This window comes from Platichthys flesus, chromosome 19, assembly GCF_949316205.1.
Source record: "Platichthys flesus chromosome 19, fPlaFle2.1, whole genome shotgun sequence".
Classification (NCBI taxonomy): domain Eukaryota; kingdom Metazoa; phylum Chordata; class Actinopteri; order Pleuronectiformes; family Pleuronectidae; genus Platichthys; species Platichthys flesus.
This window is the reverse complement of record NC_084963.1, coordinates 6,822,621-6,841,501: the sequence shown is the minus strand read 5'-3', so window position 1 is coordinate 6,841,501 and position 18,881 is coordinate 6,822,621. Positions and strand designations below refer to the sequence as shown.

At 42.3% G+C, this 18,881-nt stretch overlaps 3 protein-coding genes across 6 annotated transcripts; 2 read left to right on the top strand and 1 right to left on the bottom strand.

The window, feature by feature from the left end:
- Positions 1-3,365: 3,365 nt before the first annotated feature.
- Positions 3,366-6,448, top strand: pou5f3 (POU domain, class 5, transcription factor 3). Its single transcript, XM_062413403.1, has 5 exons — positions 3,366-4,109; positions 4,252-4,363; positions 4,684-4,814; positions 5,109-5,273; positions 5,361-6,448. Exons 1-5 carry the CDS (start codon positions 3,366-3,368, stop codon positions 5,619-5,621), a joined length of 1,413 nt encoding a protein of 470 aa, XP_062269387.1. The 3' UTR covers positions 5,622-6,448.
- Positions 6,449-6,954: 506 nt separating this feature from the next.
- LOC133975455 (fucosyltransferase 7 (alpha (1,3) fucosyltransferase)) lies at positions 6,955-11,014 on the bottom strand. 2 transcript variants are annotated; one of them, XM_062413405.1, is made up of 4 exons: positions 10,899-11,014; positions 10,656-10,747; positions 9,382-9,554; positions 6,955-9,212 (listed from the first exon to the last, which is right to left on the bottom strand). In XM_062413405.1, exons 3-4 carry the CDS (start codon positions 9,390-9,392, stop codon positions 8,135-8,137), a joined length of 1,089 nt encoding a protein of 362 aa, XP_062269389.1. In that variant the 5' UTR covers positions 9,393-9,554; positions 10,656-10,747; positions 10,899-11,014; the 3' UTR covers positions 6,955-8,134. The 2 variants fall into 2 exon arrangements, with proteins under 2 accessions (XP_062269389.1, XP_062269388.1); XM_062413404.1 differs by having other exon boundaries at positions 10,656-11,013.
- A 2,888-nt stretch (positions 11,015-13,902) lies between these two features.
- On the top strand, positions 13,903-18,630 carry clic3 (chloride intracellular channel 3). 3 transcript variants are annotated; one of them, XM_062412491.1, is made up of 7 exons: positions 13,903-14,031; positions 14,162-14,273; positions 15,264-15,373; positions 16,794-16,919; positions 17,043-17,149; positions 17,245-17,420; positions 17,616-18,630. In XM_062412491.1, exons 2-7 carry the CDS (start codon positions 14,238-14,240, stop codon positions 17,778-17,780), a joined length of 720 nt encoding a protein of 239 aa, XP_062268475.1. In that variant the 5' UTR covers positions 13,903-14,031; positions 14,162-14,237; the 3' UTR covers positions 17,781-18,630. The 3 variants fall into 3 exon arrangements, with proteins under 3 accessions (XP_062268475.1, XP_062268476.1, XP_062268474.1); XM_062412492.1 differs by having other exon boundaries at positions 13,921-13,992; XM_062412490.1 differs by lacking the exons at positions 13,903-14,031; positions 14,162-14,273 and having other exon boundaries at positions 14,751-15,373.
- Positions 18,631-18,881: the final 251 nt, after the last annotated feature.

Sequence of the window (18,881 nt, the reverse complement as noted above, 5' to 3'; positions counted from 1 at the left end):
TACAGCACATTCCTCTGTCAAATCCCCTCAATCTGCACCATATTTCCCACACTCAAAGATATCAGCTTCCTGAATATGTCTGATCTTCATCAAGATCCATGAATTATTCTCGGGGCACTCAGTAATAAAAAAAAACAAAACACCTTTCCTGGATCTGCAACGTTTAATGGGTTCCTACTTTGGTTATGCACCAGCCCCTTTACCAAAGGTCATGGAAAGAGTTATTTTGCTTAGTCTTAAATGTCAAAGTTCACATCTCACATGCAACAAGTGTCTTGCGAAAATTAAGAAGGCACCACACATATAGCACCTGCACGCCCACTATCAATTTCCATTAAATGTACGGTGTGGTGAGAAGAAGAGTACGTGGCAAACTGGCAAGGGGGATATATCACTTATTTGAGAAATGACTGTGAAACTGTAGCCTCACACTCTCAGGGTTATTTTGGTCACGTCAGAGGTGCAGAGATGTCTCTTCTCTGGTGTGACTGGTTGTCGTGTGCAACACATTCACTCTGCTTCACCCGCAGGCTTTCTTCTTATTCTTTTATCTCTCTCGCTCCCCCCCCCCCCCCCTTAGCTGTGTGACTGGACCTGATCTGCGAGTAGCGAGCGGACCTCTGAGGTGTCCTGAAGAGGCCACTTAAAAAGAACTGAAGACAAGATCTGAGACATCTGAAAGAGGCAAGGGGGGGTTCAACCAAATTCCCAGATACTCCCCTCACACATCTCCTCCTCACTGTACCCAGCTATTCAAGTCTGACCCCTCCAACCCCCCCGAGAGAGCTGTGTTCTGCTGCCCCTTTCTCTCTCTCTCTGAAGCACCGGCCAAAGTCTGCCCTCTCTCTTGCTGTCGTGTCTTTTGCATGACAATTATAACCCCCAAGTCCATGGCCCAGGACAATGCTTGTATGGCTGAGGTTTGATGTCTTTTAAGCTATTGACCAGGGCCTCTGGTCTCCCCAAGGTTCCCTGATCCTGGACCTACATGGGTCTTGTATCACAGGACAGAGAGAGGGATGATCGGCTGGGTAGGGAGGATTTTTAAAAGTAATTCAGGCTAGTGGCACTTCCCAAGGAGACCACAAGGGCACTACATAAATTGGAAGTGATACATAATTATAGATTTCTGTCTGTCCTCTGAATTGTCATGTTTTTCTGACATTTTACATTGGAAACATGGAAACATCAAGAAAACAATAACATCCCCATGGTCAATAGAAACATTTGGTTTAATTCTCCACATTATAACAATTTATAAATTGATCAAAAACAAGGACCTGAGTTTCTTCTGCTTCATATCGCACGATGTATTTTTTTTTCTGTTTAATGTGAATTGTGATTTTGTGCAAAACTATGAGACGACTGTTCTTACCATAGTCCAACTGGGTAGTTGTTCTTTAAATATACACAACAGATTAACAATGCACTTCAATATTTAAACCAATAGTCGTATAATTATATAGAAGGATAAATGAAACAGCACAATTTGCAAATGTGAATTATTATCTAATCCATTGTACAGCAGTCAGGCACTACTCCATTATAAAAGACCAGGAGGGGGAAACTAAAGGAGAAACTGAAGCCGAAGATGATAGACAGTTATTTCAGGCTGGATTCCACCAATATGCAAAGGCATTTCTTTCACAACTTGGTTATTGCACCTGCAGACAACACCATGCTCCTCCGACCAGTTTTGGACCTTAAGGGCTTTTCTGCATAGTGAAACTTGTGTCTGGTGTTTGTTTCAGGAGGAGGAGGAGGAGGATGAGGAGGGGGATGTGCTGGGTGTGGGGCGGAATCAAAGAGTTGAGACTTATTGTTTCAATCTGAAAAGGAGCTAATGGTCGACCATCGCAACCCGGGATCTGAAATCCACGGGGTGCCCCGGGGCCAGTTCGTACAATGGCATCCTCGCTCCCTCCCCGCAGTGCGTCTTCCTGCCGCAATCTGCGGCCAACGACTCTCTCTGGGGGGAGCGCATCTGCGCGGGTGTGTCGACCATCCAGGCTTTTCAATGGGGGGGAATGGGAGAAGGTCGCCTGAATGATGTTTGTGGTTTTATCATCCAACAGTGTGTGGTTGTGTGTGTGTGTGTGTGTGTGTGTGTGCGTGTGTGTGTGTGTGTGTCTGTGTGTGTGTGTGTGTGTGTGTGTGTTTGTGTATGTGTGTGTGTGTGTTTGTGTGTGTTTATGTGAAATCTAGAAACAGAAACAAACTCTGTTTCCTCATCCAACCCAAACACATACTGACAGTGCCCAGATCCAAGGGAATCCTCAAATCTTTATTAGAAACATTAAGACTTAAATCTCCCTTTACATTAACTTTTTAACATGCTAAACTTGATGTATCTAATGAAAACATGAGCAAACCACCGATTAAAATACTAAGTTGCTTAAAAATACCACTTAAATGATCTGTTGAATCAAACCATTTTACAACCAACTTTCACAACAACAACCCTTGTACATTCCTGCATGTAGATCCCATCGTTTACAGGGCTGGTAACACTTCACAGGCAATTTTCACTACATATTTTCCTCTTAAAGACAGAATGATTTATGAGCTATCAAAACACTGTTTCCAACCAATTGAGGTCATTTGCTTCATCACATTAACTCAGGACTACGGGCTCACTTTATTTCACGTATTTAAACATTAGTGGTGATTTTAATATCAAAGCCATTTCCTTGAAGATAAATAATTCAAACAAGTCCAGCTTTATACTTCATGTATGAGGTGAGCATGTCAGAGTGTCACAGTTGGAAATCTGTCACCCGATCCTAATTAGTAATGTAAACATAATGTCGAGTTAGTCGATTCACCGTTCTATCTTCAACAGTTTAGATTTTAACTTTAGTTGCAGAAGTTGCTCCTCAGCAAAAGAATGCGCTCGGAGCTTGTGTTAAAACCACGCCCACCAATCTGGGAGGAATCAAGGTCATTCACAAACTCACCATCAGCTGTGCGCAATTGTCTGCGCCAGCCAATGGGCGACGAGATAAGGCGCACTCCAACACCCGCAGCTACACTCGAGAACCCGGGGAGCCTTGGAGGATCTCAGCAGTTGAGCTTGACGGTGAGGCGGCGAAGGGCAGGGATTCATGGAATAGCCCCGGAGGCGTGTTGGTGGTATTGTGGCAGCAAAACGACAGCTGGCAATAGTCTCCCCAATCGGACTCTACGCAGGTCAAACAGTTGATGGATTATTTGGAGCGCGTCCTCCTCTCTCGTTACTCTGCGGCTTGTGCGTAAACTTGAAACGGATGCGCACGTTTCAAAACCATTCCCCAATAACAAGTTTCTTTTAAAACTTTCTACCTCGGACTAGTTCTTGTTCAATAGTCCATCTCGGCGTTTGGAAGATGTCTGATAGATCACAGAGTCCCGAGTGCCAGAGCAGGCCCTACGATTTCAGCCGCGCCGGCCCTTGCGCTCAGTCTTTGGGTCAAGATGCGTCATTCCAGCTTCCTCACGGCGTTTTGCCAGACCCGAGCCTCCTCTACAACAAATCCGCGTACGGTGGCATCACGTCGGCCTCTGCGCAGACATTCTTCCCTTTCCCACCCATGGCTGGGGACTACAGGGGAGCCGACCTGCAGGCTGGAGAGTTTGGGCAACCCAAGCATTGGTATCCCTTCGCTGCGACCGAGTACACCGGCCAGGTACCCGGCGTAACGGCAGCGTCCCAGCCTACAAACCTGAGTCCCCCCATAGCCGAGACCCGGGAGCAAATCAAAATGCCCGAGATCAAGACCGAGAAGGACACCGGCGATGACTACTCAGCGGAGATCAAGGGTCAGCAGTACCTGACATCGTCGGCCTCCGCCGCCATGGCCCATGGAGTCTTCTACCCCGCGGCCTGGAACCCGTCCTTCTGGCCTGGGATCGCGCACATCACCCAGCCCGGTATCAGTAATCAAAACCCCTCCACATCATCTGCATCATCGCCGTCCATGTCCCCTTCACCCCCGAGCAACGGGCTTCCAGGAAACGCGTTTTTCAGCGTGAACCCAACCCAAGCTGCCCCCGGTCCGCAGACGCAAAACCCGGCTACTTCAACGCGGAGCAGCGGTTCGTCCAGCGGCGGATGCAGCGACTCAGAGGAGGTAAGAGTTGCCATTGAATCCCCTCTTCCATTTCCAGTGGTTTGTTATGAGATCCAGCTCAGAGAATAATGTGCCTTCAAGTCATTCATATAAGCGTTCATGTTCTACTTCTCAAATGGTTTCATATGTACCTGTCACACAGGAGAACCTTTCCACTGAGGAACTGGAGCAGTTTGCCAAGGAACTGAAACACAAACGCATTACCCTGGGTTTCACTCAAGCTGACGTTGGCCTTGCCCTGGGTAACCTCTATGGTAAGTTGAATTCCCATGATGTCCTATTGGGTCATATTGCACTGCCGTATGATTCCAAGGATACTTTCAGTTGTAATGGTCAGTCAACAATGGACTTTGTTGTATTTGTTTAGTATGTTGCTAAGTTCAGATTCTTACATCAGTAGAGAACTTGTGTGTTAGTGGGTGGGAGATTGCTAGTTTTGACAAAGTGCCTCAGACGTCAACTCCTGAAACCTTGCTGAGTCATCAACTACCAATTGTTTTTGATGGAAACATGAGTCTTGTGTGTTTTGTGAGGTAATTGCGTGAGATATCTGATGTTTTTTATTTGCGTGCAGGTAAGATGTTCAGCCAGACGACCATTTGCCGCTTCGAGGCTCTGCAGCTGAGCTTTAAGAACATGTGCAAGCTGAAACCCCTTCTTCAGAGATGGCTGAATGAGGCAGAGACCTCAGACAATCCCCAGGATGTAAGTCTGCAACACGGACATCTGCCATCTAGTTTACAAGACAACAGAGGATCCTAGAGCCTGATGGGATCAGTTGGTCTTTTCAGGCTGAGCTGCCTTGAACCAAAGCTTTGTTCTGAGGAAGTTTGACCTGCCACCTAGTGGCAATATTTATTAAGTCTCTTTTAGAGATCACATGAAACACTGTTTAAACCGTAGCCATCCAAACAAGGCTTAACCCAAAAGGGAGACAAAAATTACTACTTATGTGTACGTCATCCATATCCTCAATGGATGCATTTTGTGTTTCTTCAGATGTACAAGATCGAGAGAGTATTTGTCGACACCAGAAAGAGGAAGAGAAGGACAAGTCTGGAGGGGGCAGTGCGCTCTGCTCTGGAGTCCTACTTCATCAAGTGTCCAAAACCCAACACCCAGGAGATCACGCACATTTCAGATGACCTGGGCCTTGAGAGAGACGTAAGAGCAAAAGTGACCAAGTTTGCCTTCTAAAGTATCTCTCTTGTTGATTGCCGTTTTGTAAATGAGAAATTCTGTTCTTGGCAGGTGGTGCGTGTTTGGTTCTGCAACCGGAGACAGAAAGGAAAGCGACTGGCTTTGCCACTGGACGAGGAGTGCGACGGCCAGTATTACGAGCAGAGCCCTTCCCCACTGAACATGTCCCATTCCCCCATTCCCAGTCAGAGCTACCAGGTGTCCGGTTACCCCGGAGGCCCTCCTCCCACACTGTACATGCCCTCACTTCACCGGCCTGATGTCCTCAAACAGGCCCTTCACCCTGGACTTGTTGGTCACATGACTGGATAAACATGCTCAGGTAGGCCCAGCCAAACCCACAGATATCCTTCCCAAGCTTTTATGTTGGAGGCCATCTCAAACTGGAATGAGACTCAGTGGATCACAGGACAAACGGTTCAAGGGCGGAGGATCTTTCTCCTGTTCTAATTCTGAAACTACAAATTGCCTTGTCCACACCCTCTAATCGCGACCAGAACCTCCACACCAGCTACTATGAAAATGTGGGTGCCTTTTGTGTTCTTGGATTAAGCATAGTAAATAATTTCCACTGGCTTTGGTCATTTCATGTTTAGAACAACCTAAGATTTGAATCTGTACACCATAGACAAGTTATGGAATGTTGTAAAGAACCAGTTCGTTCCATCCACTTATACAAAATCCTGGGTAGTTTTTCTGGGGTGCAGGTGAGAACAATTCTGGGTTTCAAGAGAACCAAAATATGAGTTACAGAATATATTATTTTTTTTTACACATGGATCAGTATTTGTGCAATTCTTGTCTCCAATCTGAAAACAGCAGCTACGGTATTTGTCTTCCATTTGAAATGGAAAACGGTTTCTTATCGGGGTAAATTTTTTCCATTTGTTTTGCACAAAGTTTCTTTTGAATTGTTTAATCTTTTCGAAAATGTTCCTGTTTGTTTCCCAAAACATACATTTTTTTTTTCTGTGTCGTCGACATCTTTTGCAAGTATTTTTGGCAGCGATGGCGGGATTCAAAGTAATATTTTGACAATGTGAAGAATCTTGTTGTTCAGTGTCTTAGCTGCTAAATCTGCCATTTGCACTCTGTTAATATTTCCTCTTATTGTCTCAGGTGAATGGCAATGCTATAAATATCCAACCTGACCGAGCTATTGTCAATTTGACCAACTTTGTTCTCTGTTCCCAACCATGATTTTATTGTAAAGGTTTTTATGTTCATGTTGAAATGACAGCCAGTCAAGTGCTCACCGAAATGTATTTTAAGAAGTTTCTTTTTAGTGGAATGACTATAGTTTTAGATAGAAGACATTAAATGTCTCATTCAGCTTCAAAATACTTAACATGACTGAAGTCCCTAAGTGACAACTTGGAGATGGCACATTAACATTGGACTAAACTCATGAACTTTTAATATAACACGTTGTCTTGACAGATTGTAAATGGATTCATTATAATTTATTGAAATGTTGGCTGCGCTGAGACACCTGAGACTTAAATGTAAAACGGACACTTTTCCTTGAAAATTTGTATATGCAAACTACCCAATTGTTAATTTTCCCAGTAAATCTTTGCACATGTCCCACCAAAAGTAAATTGTCCTTTATTCTGTGCCTCTGTAGTGCTGCACTAGACCAGTGTGGATTTACAAGACTGGTTTATTTGATACAATGCATGTCCGGAACACAGGATCAATTTAATTTTTTAAATTTTTGAAGATATTGATCTGTTTCCTACAGTCAGACTTTATTTCAGAAGGTGAGATACATTTTTTTTTTAGTGTAAGAAGAGAGACAAAATAAAGGAAGTAAATGTTTAACAAGTATGATAAGACAGTCTGACATTGTTCAAAGACTAACACAATGCGGCTAAGCAAAGTGTGTCCCCTTATCTGATGCAGTTGCAGCCGTGCAAAAAGTTGTGGCTCCAGTTTCAGGTTGGGTGCGTGGTAACTATCTGTTCTTTTATTAGTCACTTCCTTGTATGCCATGACTGCTATGAGAAAACATTCATTTTCATATCAGTTATATTTTTGAAGTTAGTCTTCTTCATCCTGATGTAGGCAATGTATCACCCTTCACTCACTCCTGACCAGTCGTGGGCAGAGTGGCTGATCAAGAGGCACAAAAGATCCCCGTTGACCATATGTGATTGCTTGGCCACCAGGAGCCGGTGACAAGTCTGGTTAACATAAATAAATGGATGATTGTACTATAACTTTCAGCAGCAGACCAGCTCAAGCAAGAATAACCCCAATTGTGTGCATGTTATGTGTGTCCTCTGACCTCCCGGGCTGAATATCAGGCCCCATGTGTTGTGAGCTGCTGCCACGTTCACCATAGGGACTTTATGGCATGTTGTGATCCTGATATGCGGGGTGGCTTGTTGGAACACAGCACTGTGAATTTCTAAATCGTAACCACTAAAGTCATCTTGCCAGTGGTGGACTTGAGTAACAGTCGAGATAAAGATAATTCAGGCAAACTGGATGCTTCTGACCACAGGTTGAATCACCAAGGCAAACTATCTGCAACAGATTATTGCTAAATGGAGAAATGTCTCAACATGTTTAGAAAAATTTAAGAGTATCTGGGACGTGATTAATGTAAAATTAACTATGCACTAATTCCACCAGTCACCAGTCCCCCCGCCCCCCCCCTTTATTTAATTTATTCAAGCAGCACAGCAAAAGAATGGCAACTGCATCAAAAATAACATTAAAAAGAAACTGTTAATTCTACTGCAGAAACTCATGATGCCTGAGTTTCCAATGGGATAACATTTATCATTTATTTATTAATGAGCCACAACTGCTCCAACTCAGATCTTATCAGAATGGGCCCAGGCACTTAAATCAGAGTACACTTTGTGCTGAGGTAAACTGTTGTACTGTAAACAGATCTTACAGAGTCTCTCTCTCCAGTCTGTGTACAGTTTCACCTTCCACTCTCGTTGCCAGGTGAAGTATTCATTGTAGCGTTTCTTGTCCTTTGCCAACTCTTGTAGATACTTTCCTAACTCTTTTACCGACGCAAACTCATCAACATGGATGAAGGAATTAGGTGGGGCCACAGCTTGGTAATCGCTCAGCGGAGGTCCAAGGACAATGGGCACTGCCCCACCCTGATAAGCATTCTTCCACAGCTTTTCCGTGATATAATCCTTCGACAATGAGTTTTCAAAGGCCAAATAGAAGTAGCAGCGAGAGATTGTCAGTAAGAGGTTAGCGGATGAGAGTCTTTTCTTGGTCCATTTCCCATACACCTTCACAGAAACGGCGGCGTTGAGCTCTCTGTACACTTGGCTTCTCTTATGGTCCATCCGGTAGTTGCTGACCGCCCAACAGACCAGAGAGCTCTTATTCCGAAGGTCGTTTGCCACCAGATGTCCTCCGGTCTCCTTTGGTAGCAGCTCGCCATACGGTGCAGCGACATCAGAATCCCTCCTGTAGGTTATCGTCATGTTGAAAATATCTGCAAAGGGCCGCAGGTTTCCGTTGTGAACAGGGGCCTCCAGGGACATCCAGGCCCACCTCTGGCACTGTGGCCGTGGAAGAGCTAACGGCAGTTCCTGGCGTCCCTGGATCAGCTCTCTGTTGTGGAAGACCACCACATCAGCCGAAGAGAACAAGGAGCGCTTGTCCACCAGGCTGCAGCGAGGGATGCGGTAGAGGTCCCAGCACACGTCACCTTCCAGATTATAGGACACGCCGAAGGGCCAGTACCACAGCAAGATGGTTACATTTCTGCTGCTGTTGCAGCCGCGGTTAGAGGTGGCGGTTGGATTTATGGCAGTCAGACCGATGAGTCCTCTGAGCCAGCCGTTGTAAAGACACAGCAGTAAAACACAGAGGAAGGAGAGGAGGATGCATTTCTTCATTTTCAGTGTAACCACCTCCCTGTCACAAAAGGGAATCAAGAGGTAGGATTAGGAGGGAGTTCTATTTGTGTCTTTTGATTGATTATTTATGTAAGCCTCGGAAAACATTAACTTTAACTTTGGCAGGGACAATATTTATTCTTATTTCCTGAAATGTTTTAAACAGGACCCCAACACAGACCGATTACCTCAGTTCCATTCCCCCGGTTTCACTTCTGGAAAATGGGAGGAAGTAGAGACGTGTTGTTACCCCAAATCAACCTCTGACTTCCAGTATGAAGACTGGTCACCACCACGTACATAATCTTTTCAGAGGTTATGACTTTCTCCGCTACAACACCTCTGCTTTGTGCGTTCATTCCTAGAGAGTATTAAGTGAAAAAAAGGGCCACATATCAACATGCATTTATATCAATCATTCAAATAAAAAAAAAGTCCAGATCAGTGAGGAACCAATTCATCTTCTCTTGAAAGTTTTTCTCTTGTGAAAGCATACGGGACATCAAAAGATGAACAGGAAACGTTGGTTAAACACACACATGCATCTGATACAAATAAGGAACCAAAAAAGAGTCATTCTGTCACTCGACTGTTGCTCATTGTGGCAAGCTCTGACCACACAGAGCCACCTGCTTACGTAAGAACGTCCGTTAGCTGTATACTGTTGTCGTAATTAATCATCCTTAGTCCTCATTAGTGTCCGAGAGAAATAATAGTGGAGGAAAGAACCCAGCCCGGAAGGGAACCCATTGGAAAATAAAGGAGTGTACAGGACAGAGACATTTAATCAAACAATCGGTTCTCTGTTTGTAATAAAATCAATTAAAACAGAAAGCAATGTTAAAATCCAAGTTAAAGGAAAAGGAGTATAGTGAAGAGGGTCCAGACCGTCCTGTGACATATTTAAAATTATTTTATTTTATTAATTAAGGGCAAGATCCATAGGGCAAAAGCATGTTTTTGACCTTGGTGTTTCTGCAGCATCTCTGTCTGTATCCTATATTCTTCTAAACTGTGGGTACCCTCTGCTTTTTAAAGTAAAAATGAATGATGTAACTAAGAATGACAGTTGTCTGATATTACCACAGTGTATATTTTACAGCCAGTTGTTCATTTAATTTGATTAAATCACTTCAACTGTTCTTGTGTCGTATTCAGAACAATAGCTGCAGAAAAGGGTGAGGCGTCTCATTTGATTGGATTATTTGTCTTTCCTACATTTAATCATAATTCCTTTGAATTCAAGTCCAATAATAAACCATTATTGATGCAAACCAACTTTAATCAATGCATTTCTTTCTCTTGTCCATGTTTTTAATTGATTTTATTGTTCCGCATTAGCTCTTGATGTCTTTCTATTATTTAAATCTCTTTCAGCCTTTGAAAAGAGGGAAATGCAATTTTGATATTAAAGTACTTAGATTTTCCTTGTGTCTGAAAAGCATTAAGTACACAAACTTACCTTGAAACGGCATCCAGCTGCTTATGATGATAATGGCAATATCCAGTCAGGATCGGACATTAATTTGAACTGAGCTTCAGTGTCGACTCAACCTGGTTTGTGAACAGGATGTTGTGAAAGTTTCATGAAGCCAGTGGCACTGCTCTCCTCCCCAGCCGTTGTAGCGCGTTAGGAGGTGCAACAGTTTGATTTAATTCAGGACGCCGTGACCAAAGATACAAAAACGCATTGTCATCCACGAACCTGATCAGGGGATGAGCTGTTGTGCTCCATCCTCATCCATTGATACCACTGATACTGAAGCTGAGGTGTCTGGTTTCCTGATTTGAGCTAATTCCCATGTTATCTGCTTCCAAGTCTCCGCCTTCCGTTCTATAAACATGATGCTTAATAATATGAATTATTAATGATGATGGGTAACTCAGTGTCTGCTGCGCATGTGCACTGATGTCAGAAGAGGAAGTGTTCAACAGGATTTGAAATGAAGATGGCAGTTGTTACTCTGGGGAAATCACACACCGGTGACTCAATACCAGTGAAACTGCTGGGGATTGGTAAAATACTCTTCTACTGTTATTCATCAGGACTTTTGCAAAAAAACAACAACTGAAAGCTCTGTAAGGTTTTCAGTAAAAAACAAAATTTTATCATATTTTATTCAGAATGTTTGTGTATTCACACACTTCTGTCTGAGCATCACAGTAAACACGATCAGTACACTGAAGCCTTAAGTGTCTCATGAGCACTACAGGAACAAGCAGAAGTATCAGCAGCAGGAGGAGGAAAATCAAAAACTTCATGGTTAAATATCTCTCATCTCATCGCCATCCGCTTATCCGGGGTCGGGTCGCGGGGGGAGCAGCTCAAGCAGGGGGCCCCAGACTTCCCTTTCCTGGTTAAATATGTCATTTTGAAATGTTGATGTAAACCATCACAGACAGGAAATCTCATGTTTTAAATAGAGTTTTATCTGTCATCTTTGAGAATTATTTTGCATCCTCCAGTTTTAGAGTTATACTTTTATAAAGTGTGAAATGTTAAGAACAAGAGAAGAGAAGAGAAGAGAAGAGAAGAGAAGAGAAGAGAAGAGAAGAGAAGAAAGAGATGAGAAGAGAAGAGAAGAGAAGAGAAGAAAGAGAAGAGAAGAGAAGAGAAGAGAAGAGAAGAAAGAGATGAGAAGAGAAGAGAAGAGAAGAGAAGAGAAGAGAAGAGAAGAGAAGAGAAGAGAAGAAAGAGAAGAGAAGAGAAGAGAAGAGAAGAGAAGAGAAGAAAGAGAAGAGAAGAGAAGAGAAGAGAAGAAAGAGATGAGAAGAGAAGAGAAGAGAAGAGAAGAGAAGAGAAGAGAAGAAAGAGATGAGAAGAGAAGAGAAGAGAAGAGAAGGGGTTGAAGTTGCTATATGGATAGAGCATTTCAAATACTAAAGCACTCAAGGCCCAACAATACTCCTTAAATTGAATCAGGTGGATGCATTAATTTGCAATTTTAAAAACAATGAGGTAACAACATTCTGGATCCAGCTCGTAAACTGGAACTGAACCAAAATTGAATGAATCCTTCCTCGACCCATACTGCATCCTTTCACCAAGTTAAGTGGTAATGAAGCCTCTTTAGGGGGAATTTTGTGAAAGAAATAATGCTGGAAAAGAATCTGGCATATTTAGGATGCTTAGGATGAGTGTGTGCAGCTTGATCTAATTTACATGTAACATTGGGCCTTCACAGAAGTATGAGTCAACTCAAACAATAGTGAAGCAAGGTAAAGATAATTAACACATGCAGTCATCTCGGTGCATCTTGTTTTCTTGGGACATTCGGACAGATGATTCATCCAGAAACTCTTTTTGCGTCACCGGTGATGTTTTAAATCGTAGGAAGGGAGAAACACCTTTCATTGAGATATAAAAAAAACAAAAAACATAGTATATAACACAAGTATAAAGACAATTACTTTAATTTACAGAGAACATTCTCTAAATCCAAATAAAGGATTCCACAGCACAAAGTCATTGATGACTGACTGTCACACCCTTTATGGTTTTCTATCTTGTGCGTGGCACGAGCCATATCTCCACCGATCTGTCTCTGTTTGCTGCAGGATCTTTATCTCCTTCCTCTCAGCTTGCTACCTCCTTTTGTTTTTATGTCGGCTCGCTCGGGGGGCGGTTCTCCCTCCTTGTCTCCGGTCACAGAAGCCTCAGCAAATACCTGCTACATGAGAGCATTTTACTGCCAGCCATGAATGCTGATCGACGACTGACAGTAGGCTGAGGGATGAACACATCAGACTGAGGGGAAGATGTGGAATAAGCCACAGAAAACACTGTTGACACCAGGGAGAGAGACAGAGAGTGACAGGGAGAAATGAAGGCAGGTTACATCAGGTGACAGAATGATAAATATTTTGTCCCATGACCATTCTCATTTCCTCATGTGATCAGAAGTATGTGGACACTTGTATGTTTCTTTCCGGGGGGCTAGTTTTGACTCATCCCCTTAGTTCAAATTAGGTAATAGCTGAACTTTGGTTAAGTCTGACTTCTTACTTTCTGTCAGCAGTTTGAGGTTTGTGGGTTCATCATTCCGACAACCCCGTGCACAAAGCCGTGTCCATAAAGAAACAATCAAAGAAATGTTACATCTTCATCATACTTTTAGCCAAATAAACTTACAAGTAACTGACCATAGTAGTTGAGGTAAATATACTTGTAAAATATGACTTTCCGGTAGTTTGTTTGTTTGCAAGATTACCTAAAAGGTACTCAACCAGTCTCCTTGAAACTTTACTCTTTTTTTTTTCATTTTCTTTAGGATTGCAATTTTGAGTCTTGATGATAAAAATGTTTAGAGGACTAATATTTATTTATTTATATCAGTGTGCGTAATTGGTGCCGATTCAAATCTGGATCTAATGAATTTAAATGTAGTTTCACCAGGGGACTGTTGGATTTATGAACTCTCTGAGTTATTGGGTCAGGCCATTGAGTTTTATTTTGTGAACATTAGGTTTTTCTAATTACACAAAGTGGCTGAAAGTGGCTGAACGAAGGCAGATTCAGATCAAAGGGGACGGACTGAGACAGTAAGATACTGAGAAGATACTGAGAGCGACACTTTTATCTTATAGAATTTGCTCGAACGCTGAGAGGTTGAAAAAAGAGATCCAGATCTGCTGGTTGGACTGGAAAGGCCGGAGGGGGCGTCGGCCCGCCTCGCAAAGCTCGACAGGTGTGGTGAGAGACAAACAAAGAGCAGACAGACTCAGCGGAGAGAAGAGGCTTGACTGCTGTGCCTGAAGAGGGAGAGGTGAAGCAGTGGTATTGAAAACACGCACTACAGGTAGAGTGACGACAAAGCCAGAGTGACCACCACTCCTGTGTGAGTATGGCCAGTTTCGTCAAAACCTGGAGGGCGTGACGTGTGTGGAGCGAGAAGCACGAAGCTGCAAAGGGTTAAGGATCTAAACTTTACATTCACAGTTCTCTTGTTAAAATCTGTACATCAACAGTGTCAGAAACAAATCCGGGAGAGGAGAGGTGGACGTTACCAGGCAGAGAGAAAAAGACAGAATCAGAGAAAGAAAAATGGCCGAGGCCCCGAAGATTGAACTCTTCGTTAAGGTAAGAACCGAAATACTTGAGATGTGCCACGCGTTTAAAAGAACCTGCTTTAAATACGCAAAACAGAGTAGAATAGAATAGTATAAATGCAGTAATTGTACCCAGTGTTAGGTACGCTTGCAGTTATTTAACATATAAATTAACCAGTAAATTTCCATGTGTCACTTGACTTGTTTTACTTTCATTTAATTTCTGATTATCACTCATCATCATCACAAATGTATGTCTTGATATTGTGCGAGACTTTCAAAAAAAGTGTGTTTAATAAATAATCAGTGCCTAGAAACTCATAACACACATTTCAAAGTACAGTGGTATAGGCAGCTGAGCGCTGTGGCATCTGTATTGAGTGCAATTTTAAAGTGTCCTGTTTCAAAAGGCATCAGCTTTCAAAGTCTATAGTATGTACTGTATATATACACATGTTCATATGTACATATACAGGTGATCTGATATAACATAGCTGAGAAAGAAAACACCATGTTAATACTGTGTTTCTTAATCTGGGTGGAAAAGCAGCCTCAACCCTCCATTTAAAATTCCTTTAGACTGTCAGGGCAGAGCAGGCTTGACAAGAATACCTGTGCAAGCATTCACAGTTTGGTTAGATGCATTATAGAACTAAAACCTACCAGTAGGCCACGTTTAACATGTGTTCTCCCTTGTTTTCGCGGAATGCAACCGGTTTAATTTCGGTTCCTTGTCTGTTATTGGGTTTTTCCAGACAGCTTCCTCTTTCATGTGCATTCTTTCAATCTCTCAGTTGCCAGAATGTTGTTTCGATGAATGCATGTTTCTTTGCATTCATCTCTTCCTTATGTGCAAGTGGAACTTTGTTGCCACATTTCTTTGCCTTTGGCTCATGCTTACCCCCCGACTGCCCCGTCCCGCCTCGGCACTCTGCAAACCCTGTCCCCTTTCTCCGACCCTGGGGTCCTTCCCAAGTGCTTTGCAGTGGTTGCAATTCTTCATCATCTGTTTTTCCATCAGGCCAGTGTGGACGCGGAGAGTGTGGGCAACTGCCCCTTCTGTCAGAGACTCTTCATGATTCTTTGGTTGAAAGGGGTGAAATTCACCATCACCACTGTGGACATGAAGAGGTGAGAGCACTTACTTTTCTCTCTCCATGGCACATATACAGTATAATAAAAAACAATATTTTACCATGGACCTAACTTGCTTCCTGATGATATCTCAGCAAACATTGGAAGCTTTTCGGTTGCATTCATGGCCGTACACGTTCTACTGGGGTTCATCTTATTGGCCCCGGCCCTTGCATGACATAACAAAGAGTTGTCGGTGTGAAGGAAAGGACCTGAGGTTTACATTTTTGTCATTACCTCAGTGTTGCTCAATGCAGGGCTGCAGGGGGAAGCCATATGAAAGAATGCGTTGACTGCAGCGCATCGACAGAAAGCCGCTTCATCAATGATACAGTTTCCATTCAGATAAACTTACGCACAGGCTTTTTTAGAATGAGGAAGGTAAGAGGCATTCCTGTCCAGCAAGATCAAACCCTACAGGATCTACCGGCTCTCTGGCACCACGCATCCTTAATACAAGACAAAAGAGTGATGACAAATGATAATAATGATACAAATCATTATCAGAAAATAGAATCTACAGATGATGGAAATCTTGAAAAATAAGCTTTAAAATATTTCCCTGCTCACAGTCCTATTGGTTAGGGTAAGTAAATTATAAATGGATTGTATTTATTTAGAGTTTTTCTTACAAGCCACATGCACACATGCATTCATACAGTGCTACTTTATAGCGTGAGTCTGTCACACAGCCTTCATGGACAATTTGTGGTTCGGTTTCTTACCCAACAACACTTTGGCATGTGGACGGGAGGAGCCAGGGATTGAACTATCAATCTTCTGGTTAGTTAACAACCTGCCTCAGCCCCTGAGCCACAGCCAGCTCCGCAAGTGGCAGCTGGCTGTGGCTCAGGGGCTGGGGTGTGAGAAAGTTTTGATTTATGTACTCATAGACATTATTTTACTTTTTGGAGTTGGATTTGGGAACAGATTTCCATCAGAGTTATTTGGCAGGAAATGTTCAATGACATTTGAGAGCCAGAGGTCAATTGGCTGGGTCATCATGGAATTAGGTTTTTGGATTTGAAGAGTCTTGACCATCTGGAGAACCATCATGATGGGTGTTCTTGAAGGACAGGTCAGGCCCGATTTATTTGGTGATTGTTTTGTTCCTTTAGAGAGGTGAGTAAAATACATGACTTGGACACTGTGTTGTGTGCACTCTCTCTCTCTGCTTGTACAAAAAAAAAAATCCCATCCACTATATATTGATTATTATTAAGGGGTAAGATTATTTATTAACCTCCTGAACTTGGGAATGAGGAAGTGAAACTAAACAAAAAAAGTGGAAAGTATCAGTTAGTGGTTCTTAACGTGAGGAAGCGTGAGGGTAGTTTTTTTTGGTTTTGGCTTCTGTTGGGTTGTTGTTATCTGATGGATGCTGACGAGTTAAACCTGGTTTGTTTCCTGTTTCCAGGACACCTGAGGCGCTGAAGGCTCTGGCTCCAGGCTCTCAGCCTCCGTTCCTCATCTGCAACGGCGAGGTCAAAACGGACAACAACAAGATTGAGGAGTTCCTGGAGGAGACGTTGGCCCCACCAGAGTGAGTGGACTGCATCCGGTTCATTCAAACACATTGATGATTGCTAAATACAGGAGTCTATCTGGTATTCTTCAGTTATTTCAAACGCATTGACTATTCTATCTGCTTTTCTCTAAATGACAGGTACCCAAAATTGTGCTGTCGATACAAGGAGTCCAACGGCGCTGGAGAGGACATCTTCCTAAAATTCTCAGCATATATAAAGAATCCCGATCCTGGAAAAAATGATGGTGAGGGCATTAGTTCAAAGATGGATTTGTTGAATTTATTGTAATTTTTTTTTTCTTTCATATGCAAGAGATGTTTACACTTGACTTTCTTTCAGCACTAGAGAAGAAATTTCTTGCGACTCTGGTGAAGCTGAACATGAACCTGGAGACGCCTCTTCCTCATGAGTTGCAACAGAACCCCAATGCCAACGAGTCGACCCGTCTCTATCTGGATGGCGACTCCCTCACCTTGGCGGACTGTAACCTGCTTCCCAAAATCCACATTGTGAAGGTGAGCAGAGTTCAACGGTGCTTTGTGTATAAACAAACCCATTATTTATACAATCTCCTTTAATGTCTCAACGGTAAAGATTAGTTCAAAGAGGTTATGAGCCATTCCTGGTTTTGAAGATTTAAAGTTCCTTCTAGCAATGTATCGAAATCCCTCTGTTTTCACAAATAATTAAATCAACCCCTCTTCCTCCAGGTGGTGTGTAAGAAGTACCGTGATTTTGCCATCCCAAAGGCGCTGAAAGGTCTGACGCGTTACCTGGAAAACGCCTACAAACAGGATGTGTTTCGCTACACCTGCCCAAATGACTCAGAGATCCTCTTCGCCTACAAGTCTGTGGCCAAGTACCTGAACAAATAGATCGAGAGCTCTCTTATGTAGCATAAGAGAGAGAGCAAAGAGTTGAATGAAAACCAACGACAGAGAAAAGGCGACAAAAAGCCTCAAACTGCACATGATTTATGTGTTTTGTCGAAATAATGGAAAAGATCATTTGTTTTGCATTGACATGTTCAATAATAAGCTGCTGTTGTTACTCTAAAGTTGCTTTAAATTTGTATTTGTAGATATTGTCTGTTCTGTTGCATGCTCTTGTACTGATGTGGATTTCTTCTTAAGCCCCTGTAGAGTGAGAAAGCACTGTAAATTCCACCGAATGTTTGTGTTATGTCTAATAGTGCATGCATCTATTATGTCTAAGAATTTATTCAATGCCAATTGCATTATGATCATATACACTTTATGTGAGAAATATCAAATTTACGTAGCTTTTAAATATTCATTACGTTTAAATAAACTGAATAAGCCAGATACAGAGTTTAAAGTTTTTTAAACTGTCACCATGAGATGTGTGCGTTTCCATTTTGTCAGTAATTGAAAGAGAATTAGAGTATATATCAAAAACAATGATGCAAATAATGCTAGAATAATTGAGCACCGTCCGATTGTAGGGTTCAGGTTTTTGCATGGTGGAATAAAATAAAAAAGAAAGTAAGAACATCTTATTGTTGTTTTCATAATATCTGAAACTTTCTGCTTGTTGCAAGAAAAGGAGCAACACTGTATATTTTAGTGATTGCAAATGTGTATATACTATATCTCTGCACCTGTATGTAAACATCTGTCATTTTACCCACCTGTCTTGATGTGTTTGTAATGTTTCAATCTCTGTCCCCAGAAACAGAAATAAAATGATTTGGTGCAAAACAAATTCACTTCGGTAATATTCTTGTGTCATTTATAGGCTGCATTATATTATTGGATTATCATAAAAGGTTTAAGCAGCATTGTTACTGGTAATGGTGGTGCTAATCTAAACTAAGGTATATACTGATGGATAGTTTGTTTTACTGTATATTCTAAATACATTTTTTTATTGTTGACATGCTTACATTTTTTTAAGCAAAAAGTTAGAATAAATAAAATAACGATACAACTTTGTATAGCAGTGTGCTTCACAAT